The sequence below is a fragment of the Neoarius graeffei genome, chromosome 23, assembly GCF_027579695.1.
Source record: "Neoarius graeffei isolate fNeoGra1 chromosome 23, fNeoGra1.pri, whole genome shotgun sequence".
NCBI classification, from domain to species: domain Eukaryota; kingdom Metazoa; phylum Chordata; class Actinopteri; order Siluriformes; family Ariidae; genus Neoarius; species Neoarius graeffei.
The window spans coordinates 4,149,738-4,177,006 of NC_083591.1; the positions used below are offsets into that span (position 1 = coordinate 4,149,738).

The 27,269-nt window shown below is 42.8% G+C and overlaps 1 protein-coding gene across 4 annotated transcripts; it reads left to right on the top strand.

Moving 5' to 3' along the window:
• Nucleotides 1–257: 257 nt before the first annotated feature.
• Nucleotides 258–26,690, top strand: tgs1 (trimethylguanosine synthase 1). 4 transcript variants are annotated; one of them, XM_060905623.1, is made up of 14 exons: nt 258–577; nt 3,026–3,090; nt 3,175–3,326; nt 3,487–3,690; nt 5,513–6,038; nt 7,944–8,067; nt 8,285–8,371; nt 8,452–8,605; nt 8,861–9,203; nt 11,054–11,233; nt 22,736–22,879; nt 22,980–23,196; nt 25,026–25,104; nt 26,384–26,690. In XM_060905623.1, the coding sequence occupies exons 1-14, from the start codon at nt 459–461 to the stop codon at nt 26,495–26,497; spliced, it is 2,508 nt and encodes an 835-aa protein (XP_060761606.1). In that variant the 5' UTR covers nt 258–458; the 3' UTR covers nt 26,498–26,690. The 4 variants fall into 4 exon arrangements, with proteins under 4 accessions (XP_060761606.1, XP_060761607.1, XP_060761608.1 ...); XM_060905624.1 differs by having other exon boundaries at nt 3,178–3,326; XM_060905625.1 differs by having other exon boundaries at nt 486–577; nt 3,026–3,106.
• The last annotated feature ends 579 nt before the right edge of the window (nt 26,691–27,269 follow it).

The window sequence follows — 27,269 nt, forward strand, 5'->3', positions numbered from 1 at the left end:
CTAATTTATTTGCTTGGTTGATGTTTAATTATGTATCTTGTTTGTTTGTTTGTTTGTTTGTTTGTGTGCGTATTTATACTTTAATCAATTACGCTTGATGACAGTTGTTTTTTTTTTTTAATCCAGTGTAAAAAAACAAAAAAGATTCCTCGGTACAGATTGGTTTAATCCAGGAGCTGCTGCTCTGCTCTTTTGGAGTCTTTTAACATATCGTCTGTTTTCCCAGAATCCCTTGCTCAGTTTTGTCGCCGCGTCTGAACATGTGAGACTGAAACACTGTGATCATTTCAGCTGTTTGTTTTATCTTGATGCTGTTTTTATCTCTCTTTTTAATATTTATTAATCTGTGAGGTAATGACGTCATGCCGACGTTAATGAAGCGTGGATGCTGATTGGTTGCTCAGGAATCCGTTCATTAGGAAGCTTGTATTATTTTATCATTGTACAGTGTAGACGGAATGATCAGTGTTAATGTTGATGTTCAGTGGCAGGAAGGTCCAGTAGCTGATATCTTTTTCCATCAAGGTGCGGAAGAGGAAATGACGATACACTGCTTCTGTTCCAGAGCTTTTGTCAAGTATGGACCTGATCTTAATGCAGGATTTATTTCACACCCAGATGTCTGAAAATCCATCCTTACATTTCACTAATATCAGAGCCTATCTATCTATCTATCTATCTATCTATCTATCTATCTATCTATCTATCTATCTAGCTCACATGCTGGATTGCTATTTTCTTTTCACTACTTTTTGCATTGCATGATGGGCACATTTCCTGTCTGTCTCTCAGTGTACACCAAAAGTATGTGCACCCCTGACCATCACACCCGTATGCATTTCTTCTACAAAATTAGAAATCCACAATTGCACAGAACGCTTTTGTACGCTGTAGCTTTACAGTTTCCCTTTGCTGGAACTAAGCAGCCCAGATCTGTTCCAGCACGACAATGCTCCTGTGCACAAAGTGAGCTCCATGACGTCACGGTGTGTTAAGGCTGGAGTGAAGAACTCGAGTGTTCTGCACTGAACTCAACCCCTCTGAACACCTTTGGGATGAACTGGAACACTGACTGCACCCCAGACCTCCTCACCACGGGCGATTGCTCTAAGACAACAAGGGAGGCTCAGCCTCCTCTAAAAATGCCCTTATAACTTTAATGTGTGCGTGAGTTTTTCCCCCTCGTGACAGCGCGATGCAGCCCAGCCTCAGTGGACTTCAATGGCATTTGGGAGCTCTGCGCTTTTCAATCTCAAAATGCAAGACGATTATTGGACAAATACTGCGAAAACACCCGCCCACGGACTCCCACGGACTCCCAGCCTCAGTGGACTTCAATGGCATTTGGGAGCTCTGTGCTTTTCAATCTCAAAATGCAAGATGGTTATTGGACAAATACTGCGAAAATGCCCGCCTACGGACTCCGAGCCTCACATGGGAGGGACATGGCAGTTTCCGCGAGGAGACTGGCGATTGGTGAAAGCGGCCGGATATTTTCTTTGATTGACAGCTCGTTTCAAATATAGACAGGCAGCGGTGAATTTCAGTTCAGTCCCATGCGGATTCGCAAGTGCTGTGGTGTATTGTAAGAGATCAGCTTACATTTCGATTTCATTCATTACATACGGTTTCTACCAGCTTTTTTAGTTTGTATATATTTTCATTGTAAATAAAGTGTAAATATAGTGTTGTCAAGTTTGCTATCTTAGTTCCAGAAATGTCGTTTATTTGAGTGACTGAACTTGAACTTGAGGGGGCTAGTCAGCTAGCAAGAAAGCTGCGCACGGAGGCCAAGCATTGCTGATTTAATTTTGGCGAAGCCATTTGCCAGTCTTCCTTTCGAGGAAAAAATTAAAATTAAAGAGCAGGGTAGAGCAACGCCTCAAATTGACTTGGTGAAAAAGGTCGGGAATAATACTCGTTCCTTTCAGCTCTCCTGGTACGAGAAAGTGAATTGGCTAACAGCAAGTGACCCACATCAACAACAGTAAATAGGCTACTTTAGTAATATGTCATGGATGGACCAAAAATATAGAATCTATTTAAAATATTTATGCTGAGTATATTATATTGGAATATATATTTTTCTGGACATGAATTAAAACACAGCTACAATTTGGAAAACATTTTTAAACAAAAACACAGCCGAGAACATTTCACACTACAGACCTGATTAAAAGTGAAGGGTTATCAAAATTGCCAATAAAACATTTCTCAGTCAAAATAAGTAAAATATAGGGAAAGTGTCATTGAATGAAATGTGTGGCCCCCAGCTCTATGTTTGGCTCCCCAAGGTCAGTGCTTGTGCCTATTCCAGAACACTCTGCTGTTACTGCTGAGTTCCTGACAAAGAGCTGCTTTCAATAATGATCAATTTTTAAACAACATGCCACAATTTTAAAATATAAAATGTTAAAATATACCCCCCCCCCCCCCCCCCCCCAACACCACCATCATGTATATTGGACAGTAGGCTAATGGGCCAAAAGAACCTGTTATTTCACAGTTTGTGACGCTGCCAACAATCAGCCAGATCAGAGGCAAGAGTATGGGCAAAATTGATGTTTTTTCTTTTAAAATCTGGAAATATCGTAACCGACCAGCCTCCCCTGTTTGAAAGACTACCAGCCGCCACTGCTCCTCACACAACATCAGTGTCTGATCTCGCTAATGCTCTTCAAGCTGAATGAGCACAAATCCCCTCAGCCACACCCCAGAATCTAGTGGAAAGACTTCACAAGAGAGTAGAGTGGAATAAATCTGGAATGAGATGTTGAATAAGCACATATGGGTGTGATGGTTAGGGGTGCACAAACTTTTAACAACATAACCATACAATTTGTCATCGATTTATGATTGCTGTATTGATTTAAAAGGCAACGACTAAAATAATTCTCATTGTTAGTTTCAGCCTTGATGAAAATTAAAATGCGCTACTTTTCCAGACTGTGAGAATAACGGAGCTGTGTGTGATGAGTGTATATTAACGGGGTAAATGTTCATCGCCGTACTTTTCCTCTTGCAGTGACCGAGAGCTGTATAGATCGGATCTGAAGTCTCTGCAGAATCAGACACACGATGGACCACGAGGTGTGTAAGCGCCGAGGTTCGTGTTATTTGTATTGAATTAGATGAACTGAACTCTTCACCCTGTTTAATGTCTGTTGTATGCAGCAGTCTGTCAGGAGGATGATGAAGATGAGGATGAGGAGTCCAGCTGCTCTGAGGACGACGAGGACGACACAGTGGTGGATGAAGAAACCCTGCTTATGGTCAGTTTGGGGCTTCCTGTAGCGTTCACCAGCTCCTCGCTTCAGAAGAGAGCAGTACGTCTTCATCTCTATGCTATTTTTTTCATTTATACGTGAATGAGGAACATTTTGGGTCTGTTTTCTTGCCAAATGTTTTTGTTGTTATTTGATATATCATCACAGTATTAATATTAACACAGCGTTAATATTTGTTCTGTGCTCTGTGACGAACAAGAATGGATACAGAGCAAAGAATAAGAACTGCACGAAGCCCAACGATTATTCTAAAAACTCACAGCTGGAGCTGGTGATGGGCGATGAGGAAGAATGTGAGGAGGAAAAATGTGAGGAGGAGGAGCGTCAGGAGGAGGAGCGTGAGGAGGAGGAAGTGAAGGCTGATGTGGTCCAGACTTGCACAGAGCCGGAGTCTCACACTGATGTAATTACACGCTGACATTAGAGTTAACATTAATCTGTCTGTCTCTTTCTTTCCATTAGTCTGTCTGTTTATCTTACAAACTGATTACCTGTCTGACTCTTAACCTGTCTGTCTGACAGACCGACTATCCAACTGTCTGTCTCTTCTGTCTGTTATTCTGTCTGTCTGTATGCCTAACTATTAATCTTTCTAATAATTTGTCTCTTTTAATTTGTCTGTCTGTCTGTTAATCTGTCTATTGACCTGTATTTCTGTCTACTAATGTCTGTCTGTCTGTCTGTCTGTCTGTCTGTCTGTCTAACATGTCTGGTAATCTGTCTAATCTGTCTTTCTAACGTGTGTTAATCTGTCTCTGTCTAATCTGTCTGTCTAACGTGTCTGTTAATCTGTCTAACATGTCTACTAGTCTGTCTGTCTAACATGTCTGTTAATCTGTCTGTCTACTATTGTCTGTTAATCTGTCTGTCTACTATTGTCTGTTAATCTGTCTCTGTCTAATCTGTCTGTCTGTCTAACATTTCTGTTAATCTGTCTAACGTGTTTACTAATCTGTCTGTCTAACATGTCTGTTAATCTGTCTCTAATCTGTCTGTCTGTTAATCTGTCTGTCTACTATTCTGTCTGTTAATCTGTCTAATCTGTCTGTCTGTCTAACATTTCTGTTAATCTGTCTAACGTGTTTACTAATCTGTCTGTCTGTCTAACATGTCTGTTAATCTGTCTCTAATCTGTCTGTCTTAACGTGTCTGTTAATCTGTCTCTGTCTAATCTCTGTCTACTAATGTCTGTTTAACATGTCTGTTAATCTGTCTAACGTCTATTAATCTGTCTGTTGTCTAATCTGTCTAACATGTCGACTAATCTGTCTGTCTCTCTAACATGTCTGTTAGTCTGTCTGTCTACTGATCTGTCTGTCTAACATGTCTCTTAATCTGTCTAATTTGTCTGTCTGTTGAACATCTCTTAATCTGTCTGTCTAATTTGTCTGTCTGTCTAACATGTCTGTTAATCTGTCTGTCTGTCTACCATCTGTCTGTCTGTCGAACATGTCTGTTAATGTCTGTCTGTCTGTCTACTAATACATCTGCCTACAAACATATTAGTCTGCCTGTCTGTCTAATCCGTCTGTTAATCTGTCTGTCTACTAATCGGGGTGGGTTTCCCAAAAGCCTCTTAACACTAAGAGCGTCTTAACTAGGAGAGAGAGTGTTCATCGTGCTGCTCACTCTACCATTTAACGATGATCTTTGTGCTACGATGCTTTTGGGAAACTCTGCACTGTCTGTCTACTAATCTGTGCTGAGTTTCCCAAAAGCATCATCGCACAAGGATCATCATTAAATGGTAGAGCGAGCAGCACAATGAACTCTCTCTCTCTCCTAGTTAAGATGCGCTTAGCATGAAGAGGATTTTGGGAAACCCACCACTGTCTGTTGATCTGTCTCTGTCTACTTGTCTGTCTACTAATCTGTCTGTCTGTGAAAAATTATTCTTTTTATTACCTCCAAAAAAAAATTAACTTTGAAAAGCAGGATATTGAACAACAGTTAAAAATATGAGCATTTTACAGTTTTAAAGATTAAATACAAAATTCTGACATTGAATAAACTGCTTCCTGTCAGAGTTTATTTAAAAAAAACACACACACACAAAGTGTGATGGAGAGAAATCTGCTAAAGGTGTATTGTGAAACAATTGATCAGGATATTTGTATCATTGTCACACTCAGCATTTCTCACTGCAGTGAAATGAAGCTGAGCCTCTGTCTCGTAAACCACTGGGTTAACTCTGTGTGTATGTGTGTGATTATTTTATTTCCCAGCATGCCTGGCTGCAGTACTGGAATCTGCACGGAGAGAGCCTGCTGTGGACAAGCTGGGTGGAGAAACACGCCGAGTTCTCCAGCGCGTCTCCTCCAGCTCCATGGGCGTGTCCTGAATGGAGAGAAAAGTGGGAGGAGCATGCTAATCAGACATATGTATATTACTGGGAGCAGTTTAGCTACTGGGTATCTCAGGGCTGGACTACAGATGAGACGATTAGTGCTGATGCTGTTCGAGACGAGGAACCGTACGCTGAGGAACAGCAGCATGAACAGCTGGATGTGATGGAACTGGAGAGGGAACGGGATAAGTCTTCTGCTTGCTGTGATCAGGTATCAGGAGAACCGGAGAAGTTTCCGGAAAAGCCCACTGATATCACAGAGCTCGTTAGCAGTTTAAACTTGGAGACAGAGAAACGTGAGCGTTATGATATTAATAAAACTTTACACTGTACTTATGCTAATGAGCCCCATGATGGAGGAGACCGGGAAAGACCGGCTTCATCGGGCAGCACCAGCACCGAGAGTAAGTTCAACATGTTAACGTGCAGTTTGGAATATTTACAAGTGTGTATAATCTGGTCATAACCATACAATAATCATACAAGTTCATTTCTCTGTCATGAATGTCTTCTTTCTTCATTTCATGCTTTAGCTCCGCCCATTTCACATTATAGTCCACTCATGCAGAAGGGAATTCAGTTTCTGTCAGTCTCTGTGAAGGAGGTGTGGCCTCTATATCTTGGTAACAATAAAGGGGGTGTGGTCTCTATCTTGGTTGCAATAAAGGAGGTGTGGCCTTTGTATCTCTCAATAAAAGTGAAGTAGGTGTGGCCTCTATCTGTTAGTAACAATAAAGGTGTGGCTTCTCTGTTAGTCTTAATAAAGGAGGTGTGGCCTTTGTATCTTTCAGTCACATCGAAGGAGGTGTGGCCTCTGTATGGTCTCAGTGAAGGAGGTGTGGCCTTTTGTCTGTCAGTGAAGGAGGTGTGGCCTCTGTATCTTTCAGTCTCAATGAAGGAGGTGTGGCCTCTCTATGGGCTCGTCTCTGAAGGTGTGGCCTCTGTATGGTCTCAATGAAGAAGGTGTGGCTTCTTTATCTTTCAGTCTCAGTGAAGGAGGTATGGCCTCTGTATAGTCTCGGTGAAGGGGGCGTGACCTTTATATTTGTTAATCTTAGTAAAGGAGGTGTGGCCTCTGTATATCCCATCTCAGTGGAGGTGTGGCCTTTGTATCTGTAAGTCTTAATAAAGGAGGTGTGGCTTCTATCTTTCAGTCTCCGTGAAGGAGGTGTGGTCTCTGTATGGTCTCAGTGAAGGAGGTGTGGCCTTTTGTCTGTCAGTGAAGGAGGTGTGGCCTCTGTATCTTTCAGTCTCAGTGAAGGAGGTGTGGCCTCTCTATGGTCTCGTCTCTGAAGGTGTGGCCTCCGTATGGTCTCAATGAAGGAGGTGTGGCCTCTTTATCTTTCAGTCTCAGTGAAGGTGTGGCCTCTTTATCTTTCAATCTCAGTGAAGGAGGTGTGGCCTCTGTATAGTCTTAGTGAAGGGGGTGTGACCTTTATATCTGTTAATCTTAATAAAGGAGGTGTGGCCTCTGTATATCCCATTTCAGTGGAGGTGTGGCCTTTTTATCTGCAAGTCTTAATAAAGGAGGTGTGGCTTCTATCTTTCAGTCTCTGTGAAGGAGGTGTGGTCTCTGTATGGGCTCAGTGAAGGAGGTGTGGCCTTTGTATCTGTTAGTCCGAATAAAGGAGGTGTGTCCTCTGTATCTTTTGGTCACAGTGAAGGTGGGGCCTCTGTATCTGTTAGTCTTAATAAAGGAGGTGTGGCCTTTGTATCTGTTCAACTTCATAAAGGAGGTGTGATCTCTATTTTTCAGTCTCAGTGAAGGTGTGGCCTCTATGTTCTCATTGAAGGAGGTGTGGCCTTTGTATCTGTTAGTCTTAATAAAGGGGTGTGGCCTCTATCTTTCAGTCTCAGTGAAGGAGGTGTGGCCTTTGTATCTGTATGTCTTAGTAAAGGAGGTGTGGCCTTTGTATCTGTTAGTCTTGTAAAGAGGCCACACCTTTTATTCTTTCAGTCTCAGTGAAGGAGGTGTGGCCTTTGTATCTGTACGTCTTAGTAAAGGAGGTGTGGCCTTTGTATCTGTTAGTCTTGTAAAGAGGCCACACCTTCTTTATTCTTTCAGTCTCAGTGAAGGAGGTGTGGCCTTTGTATCTGTAAGTCTTAATAAAGGAGGTGTGGCTTCTATCTTTCAGTCTCTGTGAAGGAGGTGTGGCCTCTGTATGGTTTCAGTGAAGGAGGTGTGGCCTCTGTATGGTCTCAGAGACGGAGGTGTGGCCTCTGTATGGTCTCAGAGACGGAGGTGTGGCCTCTGTATGTCAGTCCCACTGAAGTACTGATTTGTACTGATTTAAAACTCTCTGATTCAGAAAGCAGTGAAAAGCTGAGCTTCACTGAGCCGAATAGAGAAAGCCAGCCAGCGAAGAGCGGCTCCAGGGAAGACGATGGTGATGAGGACAAGCCCCCAGAAAGAAAAGCAAAAACAAAAAGAAGGTAAATCACCGTTTATATGTATTGAATGTGTAGTGTGTGTGTGTTTTTTTTCCAGCTTTAGTACTTTTCTCCTAAAGCCTAAACAACTATATCTCTGTACTTGTAGCTAATGAAAGTAAGTTGTTCAACTTGGTATCTATAACTGATCTCTCATATTTAAGCACGTTAGCATTTTATTCGATTAGCTGTAAATTATAGGTTGTGTTTTTGTCCCCAGTCATGAACTAGACGTTGATGAACTCGCTCAGATGTCTGCTGATGAAGCCTGGGAGACTCTGGGCCTCAAACGCGACCCTCAACACAAGTGAGACCCAAACACCCTCTCTCTCACACACACTCATACTTGTATGTACAGAATCTCATGGTGTATTTATGCTTCTGCAGATTTGTGAGTGTTTTAAAGTTCCGGAAAATTCAGGAGGGAAGACCGAGAAAGGCTAAGTGGAGACAGAAGGCCACCGGCAAACTCAACAAGCACGTGTTCTTCACAGAGGACGGAGAGATGGCTGAGCCCAAGATCAACAAAACACTCAAAAAAGTAAGACGTAGAGTGCAATTTCTGTTACACACACACACACACACACACACACACACTTCAAGAAACTACACTGTAGTAATGAAGCTCGGCTCAGTTAATTAAAACAAAGTGTATGCTTTGAGTAGTGGGAGACTGACAGACTGAGAGACAACATCTCTTCCTGGGAGCAAAGCGCAAAGAGGCTACACCTCCTCGGTGACTGACAGACACTTTATAACTTCATCACATGTTTTTATTTAACCTTTTTCATTCTAGGTGCAGAGTTTCCTCCAGAAGGTCCGAACTGAGAATGACTCTGAGAAGACAGACGCACCGGCGCTGGACAGAACAGGAGACGGACACGGCGCTCCAAATCTGCAGGAATATAAGGAGGAAAAGATGGAGGAGTTTAGAGAAACTGCTCAGCTTGGAGAGCATGGAGAATGTGAAGAATGCAGCAAGCCGCAGGTGATAACCGAGCTGGAGCTGGAACCAAAACCACTAACAGAACCAGAGCTGGAAACTTCAGACGGTGAGGAACAGGAACACGGAAGGGAACTTGTGCCTCTAGATATCCCAGACTTCCTCCTTCCTGATGTTCCACAAGATGAAAATGAAGGTTAGCAAGCAGCACATTTGATTTGATTGGGGGCACACCACTGAACTTTAGTAGGGCGAAAGAACTCGATACCATTCATGCATTATATAGATGTGCTTTTTACGTACAACCCTGATTCCAAAAAAGTTGGGACAAAGTACAAATTGTAAATAAAAACGGAATGCAATGATGTGGAAGTTTCAAAATTCCATATTTTATTCAGAATAGAACAGAGATGACATATCAAATGTTTAAACTGAGAAAATGCATCATTTAAAGAGAAAAATTAGGTGATTTTAAATTTCATGACAACAACACATCTCAAAAAAGTTGGGACAAGGCCATGTTTACCACTGTGAGACATCCCCTTTTCTCTTTACAACAGTCTGTAAACGTCTGGGGACTGAGGAGACAAGTTGCTCAAGTTTAGGGATAGGAATGTTAACCCATTCTTGTCTAATGTAGGATTCTAGTTGCTCAACTGTCTTAGGTCTTTTTTGTCGTATCTTCCGTTTTATGATGCGCCAAATGTTTTCTATGGGTGAAAGATCTGGACTGCAGGCTGGCCAGTTCAGTACCCGGACCCTTCTTCTACGCAGCCATGATGCTGTAATTGATGCAGTATGTGGTTTGGCATTGTCATGCTGGAAAATGCAAGGTCTTCCCTGAAAGAGACGTCGTCTGGATGGGAGCATATGTTGCTCTAGAACCTGGATATACCTTTCAGCATTGATGGTGTCTTTCCAGATGTGTAAGCTGCCCATGCCACACGCACTAATGCAACCCCATACCATCAGAGATGCAGGCTTCTGAACTGAGCGCTGATAACAACTCGGGTCGTCCTTCTCCTCTTTAGTCCGAATGACACGGCGTCCCTGATTGCCATAAAGAACTTCAAATTTTGATTCGTCTGACCACAGAACAGTTTTCCACTTTGCCACAGTCCATTTTAAATGAGCCTTGGCCCAGAGAAGACGTCTGCACTTCTGGATCATGTTTAGATACGGCTTCTTCTTTGAACTATAGAGTTTTAGCTGGCAACGGCGGATGGCACGGTGAATTGTATTCACAGATAATGTTCTCTGGAAATATTCCTGAGCCCATTTTGTGATTTCCAATACAGAAGCATGCCTGTATGTGATGCAGTGCCGTCTAAGGGCCCGAAGATCACGGGCACCCAGTATGGTTTTCCGGCCTTGACCCTTACGCACAGAGATTCTTCCAGATTCTCTGAATCTTTTGATGATATTATGCACTGTAGATGATGATATGTTCAAACTCTTTGCAATTTTACACTGTCGAACTCCTTTCTGATATTGCTCCACTATTTGTCGGTGCAGAATTAGGGGGATTGGTGATCCTCTTCCCATCTTTACTTCTGAGAGCCGCTGCCACTCCAAGATGCTCTTTTTATACCCAGTCATGTTAATGACCTATTGCCAGTTGACCTAATGAGTTGCAATTTGGTCCTCCAGCTGTTCCTTTTTTGTACCTTTAACTTTTCCAGCCTCTTATTGCCCCTGTCCCAACTTTTTTGAGATGTGTTGCTGTCATGAAATTTCAAATGAGCCAATATTTGGCATGAAATTTCAAAATGTCTCACTTTCGACATTTGATATGTTGTCTATGTTCTATTGTGAATACAATATCAGTTTTTGAGATTTGTAAATTATTGCATTCCGTTTTTATTTACAATTTGTACTTTGTCCCAACTTTTTTGGAATCGGGGTTGTATTTTGTAGTTAATCTGACGGGATTTCTGTGAAGAATTTTAGAAGTATGTGTATAAATGTTTATAATTTTAACTGCCTGCTAGTCTGAGACTGATGTCTTTAAAGTAATATTTGCTTCAACGCATTTATTTTGTCCAGCCGATAACGAGACGCCTTTGAAGAAGAAAAAGAAGAAGGCAAGAAGGAGGAGGAGGAGGAGGAGGGAAGGGGGCGTGGACATGCCTCCTGAGATCGCAGCCGAGCCGGACCTGGCTAAGTACTGGGCTCAGCGGTATCGACTGTTCTCTCGCTTCGATGAGGGCATTAAACTGGATCACGGTCAGTCAGAGCTGTGTTTAGTGCTGCATTGCACTTTTATGATTTAGTGTATATTCACAAACTGAAAAATGAAAATATTTTTCTCAACCAATGTTAAAATGTTAAAAATACGGCTGATTTTTGGACTCGACGAGTCACTTTGCTTTTAAAGGGATCCTCCAGCGGATTTACTCTTATGCTTGTTAAGTAAAAGTATTCATAGATTTCAGCAGTCAAACATTCATTTTTGGAGACCACATAGTGTTCTAGAAAAATAAAGTTTCATCAAAATACCAGACGGGCCTCGCACGGAAGTGACGTATGCGATGACGTGGCTTTGTGGAAGCTTGGAGCAACTCGGCTGTTTATATCCGCTGCTTACATGGTGGTTTCGCTAGTAGAGTTTGAACGAATCATCTAATGAAACGCTTTCATCTCCAAACAAAGAACACTTGATAATCTGGTCTTCAAAGACAACTGTCTCTGTCTGGATTTCTACACTGACTGATTCATCTGTTTGCACAGCAATATCCCTCTTTCCGGTCAATTCACGTTCACGGGACATAAATGAAATTACCATGAAATAAAACTTTGGAAATGTCAAATGAGTGAGTTTTACACAAAATGTTTTAAGTAATTCTCTTACCTGGAGTATAGTCGACTGGACCTGAAGCTCAATCAAATGCTCCGCCTCTTGATCTGTCGGTGATTGTTCTTGAACGTCAGTGTTTTTCCTTGTTACCCGTATTTTCTTCCAGTACACGCTGAAGAGCCGACAACGCACCGGAATACCGATTACAGTTCACCAGGTAAGACACCGATAATATACCAGGGACAGATCCAGACCAATGCAACCGATGCATCAATCAGAAATATATGCGTCATGGGGCGTTTGTGTACTTAACCGCTAGCCAGCTACATGGGCTATGGCCACGCTCAACCAGCAGACCAGTGGTTCAGGATCTGACCCCCTGTGGTAAGCGGCGATGCTTACCTGACCTAATTACCTGCATTCTCACAGTGCTTTGTATAGCATGACCTGAAATCTCGGTCAAACCAATAAAATGCTCCAGAAAGAGGTCGAAATTTGATGCGAATAAAAGGCTGCAGTTGTAGTGGGCCGAGCCTAGGCTGTTTCGAAAGGTCTTGGAGTGGGAGGTGCCTGTAAACTTTGCCGGGGCTACGACTTTCGGTGGCCGAGTTATGAATTTTTATATCCAGAGCCAGGGCTCATATTAAAGTTTTCGGTGAGCTGCACTCACGCAGGACTTCAGGGGCAAATAGCAGGCCGAGCCGCAGTCATAGCAGACCGTGACTGCCCTCTTCGGAAAGGACTCAGCGTGCTCTATGCCCCTGTGAAAATCCATAACGATCTGGTAAAATTGGTGAAAATATTTCTGCAAATGTGCATCTGTCAGATTCTTGGGCTGGATCCATCCCTGAATACTAGAAAGAATCACAGTAGAACGAAGTCGAAACTGACCGACCTCCCGGTGTTGTTGTCTCTGTTGCCGCTCAACACTACATCGGTGGACTTTTGGAGCTGAACGATGGGCAAATATTGTTGGCACGGCGTTGTCTTTTTATTCTGGAAGCCCCCATTAATCTTGCTTTTAATTCCATTGATTCATAATGTAGGGCACTGCAGGCAGATATTAAAGTTTGGAGCCGAGGCTCGTATTAAAGTTTTCGGTGAGCCACACTCACGCAGGGCTTCGGAGGTGAATAGTAGGCCGAGCCATGGTCGTAGCAGGCCGTGACTGCCCTCTTCGGAAAGAGGCGTGCTCTGTGCCCCGGTGAAAAATCCGAAATTCTGAGTTTTGAGGTCTTCCGATGGCATAAATCCATTTCTTGTGAACAGTCGGATTATTCTGACCACATAAACAGTGAAAAGATATCTTCTTTTATCGTCCTTATTTTTATTATCATTTTGGCATTTATATGCTGCGCAATGAGGCATGCTTATTTAAAAACCTATAAATTCAGTAAAAATACTTGTAAAACTAGCAAAATCACATTGTAAGCAGAGGATATAAACAGCCGAGTTGCTCCAGGCTTCCACCACGCCACGTCCTCGCATACGTCACTTCCGTGGGAGGCCCGTCTGGTATTTTAATAAAAATTAATTTTTCTAGAACACTGTTTGGTCTCCGAAAATGAACGTTTGACTGTTAATCTATGAATACTTTTATTTAACACAAGTTTAAGAGTAAATCCGCTGGAGGATCCCTTTAAGACTTCTGATTCAAATTTTTCTGAGGAATTAGCCCCACCCCCTTCAGGATAGAGCTACTCAGCTCCACCCCTTTTTTCTGACCTGTAAGATGGGGTCAGTTGGTGGAAACAGGACTCATGGTTTTAATTGCATTTCGTCTTACAGCCAGCAGAGGGCTCTAAAATAACCACGTTATCCTTTAAAAGGCTTGTTTTATAGAATTGTTCATTGAATTTCCAGTGATTTTTAGAAGATCATAACAGAGTAGCATGTAAAGTTTTCATGTGGTAAGATGATCCAGTTGTGCGGCGTGTACACCTTCCCAGATTAAAGTTCTCTGTCATTATTCTGCTATTAAACAAACGTTCATGTTATAATATATTTGTTCAGGCCCCAACATCCCCTCGCAATAGAGTTTAAACTTTTATCATCACCTCAGTGCTTGCAACTTTTGTTGAGTTTGTATGTCAAACTTTTTAAAATGTAATTACACAGAAAAAGACATTAAAACATTTCAACTGTGTACAATATTCTGATCAAAAGTATTCCCATTTTTTTAAATTTGATCCTGTCCATGAACGCACTTTTTACCCAAGTGACATATCATTAAACTCTAAATAATTTTTTTTTTTAATTAAATAAATTATTTGACGTCTATAATGTTAACACTATTTGTATTCCAGAACCCAACCCTGGTGCTTGGCCCCCTGTTATTGCTGCTTGCTGCTGTGTTTTATTCCATTAACCCAGATTTTAATGAAATTTTTATGATGAACGAAAATTCTGTTAATATATTCACAGCTGACGGAGGTAAATTTATTTAGGAAGTCGTTCACGCTTTTGGAGATTTATTTTAGACCACTGAAGTGTCTCAGTCTCCTGAGTGTGTCTGCAGTGGAGGTTAAATACCGTGCCAGTGTTGGATATCTGCTGAATAAAGATGAAAAAATACAGACAGTTTAGGATATCGCACCTCTCATTAGAGTAACGTGGGTCTGACTTTATAGATTTTACCAAAAAAGTCCATTTTTAAGGAATTACCAATGTGGAACCAGAGCAGAGCGCAGAGTGACAGGTGTGTGTGTGAGGAGAGAGAGAGAGAGGGAAGGTGTGTTTGGCCAGGAGTGCATCGCCTGATGAACTGCCTGTGTCTGCAGGGAGAAATGCTGACGTTACTCAAAAAGCCCTTCACGCTTCCTGCATCAGAGCAGAGAAAGAGATTTTGACAGAAAGACAGAGATTTGGAAGCAGAGAGAGAGAGAGAGAGAATTTGACAGAAAGACAGAGATTTGGAAGCAGACAGAGAGAGAGAGAGAATTTTAAACAGCATGGGAAAGCGTGAAAGAGAGATTCAGCATTTCAGAGAGGAGGAAAAAGGACAAGAATAAGAAACGTAGACTGTGGTAATAAAGAAAGGGATTACTTGCACATGTTGTGATGGCATAGAGGCCACACACCTCTATTACTGGAACTTACAGAAACATAGGCCACACCTCCTTCACTGGGAATGACAGAAACATAGGCCACACCTTCACTGGAACATAGATACATAGGCCACACCTCCTTCAATAGGACGAACAGAAAAATAGGCCACACCTCCGTTACTGGAACTTGCAGATACATAGGCCACACCTCCTTCACTAGGGCTGACAAACATAGGCCACACCTCCTTCACTAGGACTAACAGAAAAATAGGTCACACCTCTGTTACTGGAACTTACAGATACATAGGCCACACCTCCTTCACTAGGACTGACAAACATAGACCACACCACCTTCACTAGGACTGACAGAAACATAGGCCACACCTCCGTTACTGGAACTTAGATACATAGGCCACACCTCCTTCACTAGGAGTGACCGCTACATAGGCCACACCTCCGTTACTGGAACTTACAGATACATAGGCCACACCTCCTTCACTAGGACTGACAGCTACATAGGCCACACCTCCGTTACTGGAAATTACAGATACATAGGCCACACCTCCTTCACTAGGACTGACAGAAACGTAGGCCGCACCTCCGTTACTGGAACTTACAGATACATAGGCCACACCTCCTTCACTAGGACTGACAGCTACATAGGCCACACCTCCTTCACTAGGACTGACAGCTACATAGGCCACACCTCCATTACTGGAACTTAGATACATAGGCCACACCTCCTTCACTAGGACTGACAGAAACATAGGCCACACCTCCTTCACTAGGACTGACAAACATAGACCACACCACCTTCACTAGGACTGACAGAAACATAGGCCACACCTCCGTTACTGGAACTTAGATACATAGGCCACACCTCCTTCACTAGGAGTGACAGCTACATAGGCCACACCTCCGTTACTAGAACTTACAGATACATAGGCCACACCTCCTTCACTAGGACTGACAGAAACGTAGGCCGCACCTCCGTTACTGGAACTTACAGCTACATAGGCCACACCTCCTTCACTAGGACTGACAGAAACGTAGGCCGCACCTCCGTTACTGGAACTTACAGATACATAGGCCACACCTCCTTCACTAGGACTGACAGAAACGTAGGCCACACCTCCGTTACTGGAACTTGCAGATACATAGGTCACACCTCCTTCACTAGGACTGATCGATACATAGGCCACACCTCCGTTACTGGAACTTACAGATACATAGGCCACACCTCCTTCACTAGAAATGACAGAAATGTAGGTCACACCTCCATTACTGGAACTTACAGCTACACAGGCCAGACCTCCTTCACTAGGACTGACAGAAACGTAGGCCACACCTCCGTTACTGGAACTTACAGATACATAGGCCAGACCTCCTTCACTAGGACTGATAGATACATAAGCCACACCTCCCTCACTGTAACAGGCAGATATATAGGCTACACCTCCAGATACATAGGCCACACCTCCGTTACTGGAACTTACAGATACATAGGCCACACCTCCTTCACTAGGACTGACAGAAACGTAGGCCACACCACCTTCACTAGGACTGACAGAAACATAGGCCACACCTCCGTTACTGGAACTTACAGATACATAGGCCACACCTCCTTCACTAGGAGTGACAGCTACATAGGCCACACCTCCATTACTGGAACTTACAGATACATAGGTCACACCTCCTTCACTAGGACTGACAGAAACATAGGCCACACCTCCGTTACTGGAACTTACAGATACATAGGCCACACCTCCTTCACTAGGACTGACAGCTACATAGGCCACACCTCCGTTACTGGAACTTACAGATACATATGCCACACCTCCTTCACTAGGACTGACAGAAACGTAGGCCGCACCTCCGTTACTGGAACTTACAGCTACATAGGCCACACCTCCTTCACTAGGACTGACAGAAACGTAGGCCACACCTCCGTTACTGGAACTTGCAGATACATAGGTCACACCTCCTTCACTAGGACTGACAGCTACATAGGCCACACCTCCGTTACTGGAACTTACAGATACATAGGCCACACCTCCTTCACTAGGACTGACAGAAACGTAGGCCGCACCTCCGTTACTGGAACTTACAGATACATAGGCCACACCTCCTTCACTAGGACTGACAGCTACATAGGCCACACCTCCATTACTGGAACTTAGATACATAGGCCACACCTCCTTCACTAGGACTGACTAACATAGACCACACCACCTTCACTAGGACTGACAGAAACATAGGCCACACCTCCTTCACTAGGACTGACAAACATAGACCACACCACCTTCACTAGGACTGACAGAAACATAGGCCACACCTCCGTTACTGGAACTTAGATACATAGGCCACACCTCCTTCACTAGGAGTGACAGCTACATAGGCCACACCTCCGTTACTAGAACTTACAGATACATAGGCCACACCTCCTTCACTAGGACTGACAGAAACGTAGGCTGCACCTCCGTTACTGGAACTTACAGCTACATAGGCCACACCTTCTTCACTAGGACTGACAGAAACGTAGGCCGCACCTCCGTTACTGGAACTTACAGCTACATAGGCCACACCTCCTTCACTAGGACTGACAGAAACGTAGGCCACACCTCCGTTACTGGAACTTGCAGATACATAGGTCACACCTCCTTCACTAGGACTGATCGATACATAGGCCACACCTCCGTTACTGGAACTTACAGATACATAGGCCACACCTCCTTCACTAGAAATGACAGAAATGTAGGTCACACCTCCGTTACTGGAACTTACAGCTACACAGGCCAGACCTCCTTCACTAGGACTGACAGAAACGTAGGCCACACCTCCGTTACTGGAACTTACAGATACATAGGCCAGACCTCCTTCACTAGGACTGATAGATACATAAGCCACACCTCCCTCACTGTAACAGGCAGATATATAGGCTACACCTCCAGATACATAGGCCACACCTCCGTTACTGGAACTTACAGATACATAGGCCACACCTCCTTCACTAGGACTGACAGAAACGTAGGCCACACCACCTTCACTAGGACTGACAGAAACATAGGCCACACCTCTGTTACTGGAACTTAGATACATAGGCAACACCTCCTTCACTAGGACTGACAGCTACATAGGCCACACCTCCGTTACTGGAACTTACAGATACATAGACCACACCTCCTTCACTAGGACTGATAGATACATAAGCCACACCTCCCTCACTGTAACAGGCAGATATATAGGCTACACCTCCAGATACATAGGCCACACCTCCGTTACTGGAACTTACAGATACATAGGCCACACCTCCTTCACTAGGACTGACAGAAACGTAGGCCACACCACCTTCACTAGGACTGACAGAAACATAGGCCACACCTCTGTTACTGGAACTTAGATACATAGGCAACACCTCCTTCACTAGGAGTGACAGCTACATAGGCCACACCTCCGTTACTGGAACTTACAGATACATAGACCACACCTCCTTCACTAGGACTGATAGATACATAAGCCACACCTCCCTCACTGTAACAGGCAGATATATAGGCTACACCTCCAGATACATAGGCCACACCTCCGTTACTGGAACTTACAGATACATAGGCCACACCTCCTTCACTAGGACTGACAGAAACGTAGGCCACACCACCTTCACTAGGACTGACAGAAACATAGGCCACACCTCCGTTACTGGAACTTACAGATACATAGGCCACACCTCCTTCACTAGGAGTGACAGCTACATAGGCCACACCTCCATTACTGGAACTTACAGATACATAGGTCACACCTCCTTCACTAGGACTGACAGAAACATAGGCCACACCTCCGTTACTGGAACTTACAGATACATAGGCCACACCTCCTTCACTAGGACTGACAGCTACATAGGCCACACCTCCGTTACTGGAACTTACAGATACATATGCCACACCTCCTTCACTAGGACTGACAGAAACGTAGGCCGCACCTCCGTTACTGGAACTTACAGCTACATAGGCCACACCTCCTTCACTAGGACTGACAGAAACGTAGGCCACACCTTCATTACTGGAACTTGCAGATACATAGGTCACACCTCCTTCACTAGGACTGACAGCTACATAGGCCACACCTCCGTTACTGGAACTTACAGCTACATAGGCCACACCTCCTTCACTAGGACCAACAGAAACGTAGGCCGCACCTCCGTTACTGGAACTTACAGCTACATAGGCCACACCTCCTTCACTAGGACTGACAGAAACGTAGGCCACACCTCCATTACTGGAACTTGCAGATACATAGGTCACACCTCCTTCACTAGGACTGACAGCTACATAGGCCACACCTCCGTTACTGGAACTTACAGCTACATAGGCCACACCTCCTTCACTAGGACCAACAGAAACGTAGGCCGCACCTCCGTTACTGGAACTTACAGCTACATAGGCCACACCTCCTTCACTAGGACCAACAGAAACGTAGGCCGCACCTCCGTTACTGGAACTTACAGCTACATAGGCCACACCTCCTTCACTAGGACTGACAGAAACGTAGGCCACACCTCCGTTACTGGAACTTACAGATACATAGGCCACACCTCCTTCACTAGGACTGATAGATACATAAGCCACACCTCCCTCATTGTAACAGGCAGATATATAGGCTACACCTCCAGATACATAGGCCACACCTCCGTTACTGGAACTTACAGATACATAGGCCACACCTCCTTCACTAGGACCAACAGAAACGTAGGCCGCACCTCCGTTACTGGAACTTACAGATAGATAGGCCACACCTCCTTCACTAGGAGTGACAGAAATGTAGGCCACACCTCCGTTACTGGAACTTACAGATACATAGGCCACACCTCCTTCACTAGGACTGACAGAAACATAGGCCACACCTCCGTTACTGGAACTTAGATACATAGGCCACGCCTCCTTCACTAGGACTGACAGAAACGTGGGCCACACCTCCGTTACTGGAACTTACACATACATAGGTCACACCTCCTTCACTAGGACTGACAGCTACATAGGTCACACCTCCGTTACTGGAACTTACAGATACATAGGTCACACCTCCTTCACTAGGACTGACAGAAACATAGGCCACACCTCCGTTACTGGAACTAGGTACATAGGCCACACCTCCTTCACTAGGACTGACAGAAACATAGGCCACACCTCCGTTACTGGAACTTACAGATACATAGGTCACACCTCCTTCACTAGGACTGACAGAAACGTAGGCCACACCTCCGTTACTGGAACTTACAGATACATAGGCTACACCTCCTTCACTAGGACTGACAGAAACATAGGCCACACCTCCGTTACTGGAACTTACAGATACATAGGTCACACCTCCTTCACTAGGACTGACAGAAACGTAGGCCGCACCTCCGTTACTGGAACTTACAGATACATAGGCCACACCTCCTTCACTAGGACTGACAGAAACGTAGGCCACACCTCCGTTACTGGAACTTACAGATACATAGGTCACACCTCCTTCACTAGGACTGACAGAAACATAGGCCACACCTCCGTTACTGGAACTTACAGATAGATAGGCCACACCTCCTTCACTAGGACTGACAGAAACGTAGGCCGCACCTCCGTTACTGGAACTTACAGCTACATAGGCCACACCTCCTTCACTAGGACCAACAGAAACGTAGGCTGCACCTCCGTTACTGGAACTTACAGATACATAGGCCACACCTCCTTCACTAGGACTGATAGATACATAAGCCACACCTCCCTCACTGTAACAGGCAGATATATAGGCTACACCTCCAGATACATAGGCCACACCTCCGTTACTGGAACTTACAGATACATAGGCCACACCTCATTCACTAGGACTGACAGAAACGTAGGCCGCACCTCCGTTACTGGAACTTGGATACATAGGCCACACCTCCTTCACTAGGACTGATAGATACATAAGCCACACCTCCCTCACTGTAACAGGCAGATATATAGGCTACACCTCCAGATACATAGGCCACACCTCTTTTACTGGAACTTGCAGATATATAGGCCACACCTTCAGTAGGACTGACAGATACATGGGCCACACCTCCTTCACTGGGACTGAGATAAATGTCACTGACCCCAAACTTTTACCCAATCTACCCAGTAATATTCTTGAATAATGAAATTCTATTTGAATGCATTTATTTCTGAATTGTAATTGATATTAATCTGAGCAAAACTTGAGTACCTTTAAAGAATAGAGCTCGGACCATCAGACATCAGAGCTTTCTACAGGTCAACAGGACCAGCGGGATCTTCCCCAAGCCACACCTCCCTCTGGCCTCCATCTTGTCGTTTTTATATTTTATATATATTACACACACCTTTTATAGGATTGAGTTGTATATTGATTGAAGATGCCGTGTGTAAAAGCCCAATCGATCAGAGTGTCTGTAAAATCGCAGGATGTTCCTCCACTGGGGATGGACATGACATCCATCTGTGACGTTTGTGGATTGAATTATTCATGACGCGCACTTTCAAGTGAGAGTAATTCATTGAGTACTCCTGAAGAAGTTCAAATTGTTCTACTGGATCTTAAGAACATCCCACTGAAGGGTTTTTGACTCAACAAGGATTAAACAGATAACACTTAATTTTAAACACAACCAAATGAATCCGTTCTTAAAATACTAATATGTGATGTTAAGATCTTTTGACTCGGGATTAATTAGTGTTATCAGTCATGATGGATTAATGCATTAATTAACAAAAAACTTTTTTTTTTTTAAAAGAAGGCTACACGTTCTTTCTTGAGACTAGCAGCCCCAGAGGCCACGCCTTCTTCACTGTACTGATGAGCACAGAGGCCAAGCCTTCTTTCCTGAGATCAGCAGCCCCAGAGGTCATGCCTTCTTTATTGAGATAAGGAGGCTTAAAGGCCACGCCTTCTTTATTGTACTGACAAGTACAGAGACCACGCCTTCATTAATGAGATGAGCAGGCAGAGGCGTCATACCTTCTTTACTGTGCTGACAAGCACAGAGGCCACACCTTCTTTACTGTACTGATGAGCACAGAGGCCACACCTTTACTAAGATTCAAATGCAAAGGCCACACCTTCTTTACTGAGAGTGAAATGCACAGAGGCCACGCCTCCATTACTGAAACTGGCATGAACATAGAAGGGAAAAGAATTGCGTATCACCAAAGGAACCGTATTTAATTAAGTTAATATGATATTTATATAGTTTAGCATATTGGTAATTAAATAATAAATATCATAAATAATAATTCCAAGAACATTTTGTTGATGTGCTTTGAAAAAGCCTGTATAGCGCCACCGTGTGTTTAGGGCACAAGATGTAAACAGGAAGTCGTGTCAGAGACTGCATGGCTCACTGCAGGTGTTTTATTCTCAAAGGACTGAGAAACACAAGAGGCGGAAAAATAGGAGCTATCTGGTGGAGCCTGAAACAGATGGTGTTGATGTGCGTAGAGAAGCAAGAGGACACAGTCTGTTAAACTTTCCATCACCTCAGAGCTTCGTAAGAGCCAGGGTCTGAATTCATCATATGAACGTGGAGCCATTTTGGACTGAAACGTCTACATTTGGTGGTTTAAGAGTCAGGATTGACAGCTGTGCTTTAAAGTTTAAACCAAGGTCCTGATTGATGGCATGTCCATCCATTCAGCAGCTCACTGCCTCCTGGTGGTGAAACCATGCAATCACAACCAGTCAGAAATGGAAAATAATCCACAGTAATATTAGCACTCGTGTTTATCTTTTGCTTTGATGTAGTAAATATTTATAATTTGTACACCAGACAGTCACACAGTTGTAGTTTCACAGTTTCAGTTTGACTAAGCAGGTCAAACTCTGGAAATGTGTGTGGTTTCTCTCCAGAGGGCTGGTTTTCTGTCACGCCTGAGAAGATCGCCGAGCACATTGCTCAGAGAGTGCAGGTTGCATCCCAGACTCTTGTTATCGTTGATGCCTTCTGCGGTGTGGGAGGAAACGCCATCCAGTTCGCCCTGACTGGAAACACGGGTTGAGCAGATTTCCACACAACACATCAGGTCATGATAAATCCAGCACTTTTGCAATGTAGAGCTTAATTTGTTTGTCTTTGTGTTTTGACGTCATTCAGTGATCGCTGTCGATATTGACCCGCTGCGATTATCACTCGCACAGCACAACGCCGCGGTGTACGGAGTTAGCCAACGGATCGATTTCATCCAGGCGGATTTCCTGCAGGTGGCGCCGCGGCTCCGGGCCGACGTTGTCTTCCTCAGCCCGCCGTGGGGTGGACCCGAGTACCTCAGCGCTGACGTCTTCAACATCAAGACCATGATGAGCCCGGATGGATATCCTTTACTTAAAACCTGTTACGTTTTTATACCACAATCACTGACGAGCATTTATTATTCAATACATTATTGTATCTAAAAATTGTTCCAGTTCCAAAAGGAACCTTAGCTCTGGACACTAACATTTCTAATAGTTACTTTTTTTTTTTTACTCAGAATCCCTATGCTAGCTTCTCAGGAAGTCATTTTTTTTAACATTGTTGGTATTATAAATATAACGATTTGTACCATGACGCTGTTTGATTCTCTATTCTGAGGCGACTCATTTTAGATTTTTCGGATCACGGATCTGCCGACGGCAGTTAAATACTACCGCTAGAAAAATAAAAAGTCTGTGCGTATTTTTATTTTAACCGCCGAAATGTACAAAAAGAAATGTAAAAAAAAAAGTCACATTTTTCTTGTAACAGCACTGTATCCCTGGTACTAGGTCATATTTCTTTAAGTAAAAAGTATTAGAATCGCAAATACAAACGACAATGTGTGTTGTAGATATCCACTTCAGCCGAAAACGAAACTATTTACGACATTGAGTATCCACTTGAATGTTTTTATGGTATTTACGACCACTTTACGACAGTGTCAACCTCATGCTGACCATGGCTGACGCTGACAGCATGGATTCCGAGCTATCGCCTCAACTGTACGTAAGCATAAAGTGTGGTAAAGAAAAGTCTTTTCACTGTCTCACTAACCAAAACGTGGGCGATTTCGTCTCTCAAGCGTTGAAAGTAAACAATGAAAAGATCAAAACGATCTTTGGTTCTCAGAAAGAAGGTGGTGATGTAACGAGCGCGATGCCGAATATGCCTGCCATAACGTTAGTTCGCGATTTTGGCTGCAAGTATCTGACTGTGGAATTAGAAGAGGATGGTGCCGCAGAGAGTCCTATCGAATCAAGTAGCACGAACGTATCAGCCTTCGATGTGCTCGTGAGAGCTCAACGGTCATATGACCACATACCTTCAGAGAAGTAAGTACTGGAATGCTAGTCCGTGTTATAAACTTATACACAAGAACACACACACACACAATATATATATATATATATATATATATATATATATATATATATATATATATATATATATATATATATATAGTGTGTGTGTGTATGTAAAGTGTGTCTCTTGAATTTAAATTATTTTATCATCTTAATCCGACATTGAAATTTTGCCATGCAAAAAAAAAAAATTGGACAAGGACACTTTTATTTTTATTTCGACCGACATCATCAAAAATATGTTGAAAAAATCCGTGAACCTAAAGATAAAAAATGGGTGGCCTGATTGTTCAGAAGACAAGGTGTTGATTAATTTCCTGTAACAGCAGCCCTGACAATAGTGCAGCTGCAAACCACAGGTTTATATTAATGCAGATTATCGTTTCCATGGTAACAGCTCATTCATAGGGACTTCACATTGTTGATATGGTGACGTTTTCTGTAAGCAGACGTTTGTTTAACATTTCTGGAAGGAGTCTCCAGTGTCAGTGCCTTATAACAGTCAGAGGTGAAGCTGCAACTTTTTAAATTTTTTTTTTTTTTTACATTTTCAGGACAGAGGGGTTTACACTTTGCAGTTTATCTGTAACCTGTGTTTTTTTTTTTTTTTAGTTTCAAAAGAGAAAAACTAAGGCTGGTGAGGGAATGTCCATTTATAGCTGCTATAATGTCGGTGAGAACAGGAAATAACTTGTTTTATGGACATTCTACAATGTTAAATCTGAATAAAAACTGATATGATTTTATTTTTTGATAACTAAAAACAGTGTTACAGTTGGATAATAGTTGTGGTGGGAGAGGAAATTCCTTAACCTGCTTTTACATTTGAAATATTCAGGCTGGCCAAAATGATTTCAGAGAACATTGTGTATTTTCTCCCAAGGAATGCAGATATGGAGCAGGTGAGAACTTGATCATAATCATAGAGCGAGATAAGATAGGATCGAATCAGTTCTTAAAGTAATGATATATCCCATGACTTTAAAGCAGCTGTACATCGTGTTGTTCTCAGTGTTTGGTTGTTTTTATTGTATACAGTCTTTTTCACATGCTTTTATAACATGCAAATTGTAAGCAGATATAAAGTGTGTGTGTGTAATACAATATAGTACTGTGCAAAAGTCTTGGCCCCCCTTTTTCCCCACACAAACTTTGTCATAGATTTTTATTTTATGACTTCTATATTATTCAGTCAAAACATTACAAAAACATTTTAGAGTTCCAAACATTCATTTTTTTTCCAGCATAAAATTAAATGTTACAGAAAAAAAAGAAGTTTGTAGCCTATTTGAGCAGCATATTCCATAAGAGCTCACTTTTCAGATTAAAAAAGAAAACATTATGAAGGCTGCTGGGTTTTGGTGTAAAATGAAGAAGCGACTGTGACGAAGTGTCCAGAAGAACTGTGGCTGGTTCTGTAAGATGCTCAGTAAAACCTACAGCTCATTTCCACATACAACTGCACTCACTGGACCTCAGACTACTTTAGTATTATTATTATATTTTATTTTTAAGCAAGGGGCGGCACGGTGGTGTAGTGGTTAGCGCTGTCGCCTCACAGCAAGAAGGTCCGGGTTCGAGCCCCGTGGCCGGTGAGGGCCTTTCTGTGCGGAGTTTGCATGTTCTCCCCGTGTCCGCGTGGGTTTCCTCCAGGTGCTCCGGTTTCCCCCACAGTCCAAAGACATGCAGGTTAGGTTAACTGGTGACTCTAAATTGACCGTAGGTGTGAATGTGAGTGTGAATGGTTGTCTGTGTCTATGTGTCAGCCCTGTGATGACCTGGCGACTTGTCCAGGGTGAACCCCGCCTTTCGCCAGTAGTCAGCTGGGATAGGCTCCAGCTTGCCTGCGACCCTGTAGAACAGGATAAAGCGGCTACAGATAATGAGATGAGATAAGATTTTTAAGCAAAGGGTTGTCTCACACCAAATATTTACTTTTGTTTAATTTATTATGGCTTACTGATTACTGTTTATAGTATTTTTTTAAATTATTATTATTTTTTTTAAATGTTGAAACATTTAAAAAAAAAAAAATTTTTAAGCCGTTTTTGGTCGACAGCATTTCTTTACATGTGCCCAAGACTTTTGCACGGTATCGTGTGTGTGTGTGTGTGTGTGTGTGTGTGTGTCTCACAGCTCCAGATAATTAAACCAGATTAATACTTCTTTCTCTTTGCATAGGTTGCGTCTCTCGCTGGTCCCGGTGGGAAAGTGGAAGTGGAGCAGAACTTCCTCAACAATAAACTCAAAACCATAACTGCATATTTCGGCAGTTTAATCAAGTCAGATTCATAGTTGAACTTTTTTTATTTAGTTTTATTGACTAATTACTGTTTTAGGATGAACCATTTCTTTGTGTGTCATGTGACCTGTTTGCATATTTACTATGTCAAGTTCATGGTTTCTCGGCAGCCATACAACCTGCATATTTGCTCCCAACTTTCCTATTTTCAAAGTTGTTAAAAATATTAAATACTATAAAACCCTGCAGCAGGAGTGTGTGTCAATACTTGCACTACAATAGCAGCCACTGTGCTCTTATTCCGGGTAAATATGGCTAAAAATACTGTCCCAGCAGTCCATGCATTATGTCACAATCGTTCACTCATTCACTCTATATATAGCCTTTTGTATTTGTCTTTATTTTTCTCACTTCCATGTACATTCATATCCATTTAGGAGCATGTGCTATAAAATGCAGCTTTTTAATCATACTATTAAATTTATAGTACAATTTGTGTTTGCAGTTGGTTTTTTTTTTTTTTTTTGAAACAATAGAACAGGTGTGCCAATAGGAAGTTTGGAACTACAGCATTAATGAATGAATGAGATGAATAAAATGAATATTATGAAATATATATTATAAATAAATAAATATGGCTGTGTTTGTGTAGAGAATAGCGAAATGTCTTCCTGGTTTTGGTCTAACTTTATCAACAGTGCCTTTAAATTCCATCCATCATTCCATTAATGTAAATTATCACAAAAAGGGTTATTTTAATAATATAGACCTCTTCATTGCTGTGTGTTGGCCTGATGAATGCCGTAATGAGTTTTGAACATGTGC

Coding starts and splice junctions, on each gene's coding strand:
- tgs1 (XM_060905623.1), top strand. CDS start 459: ATGATCAGTGTTAATGTTGATGTTCAGTGGCAGGAAGGTCCAGTAGCT. Junction 578..3,025: donor TGTTCCAGAGCTTTTGTCAA/GTATGGACCTGA, acceptor TTCCTCTTGCAG/TGACCGAGAGCTGTATAGAT. Junction 25,105..26,383: donor GGAATGCAGATATGGAGCAG/GTGAGAACTTGA, acceptor CTCTTTGCATAG/GTTGCGTCTCTCGCTGGTCC.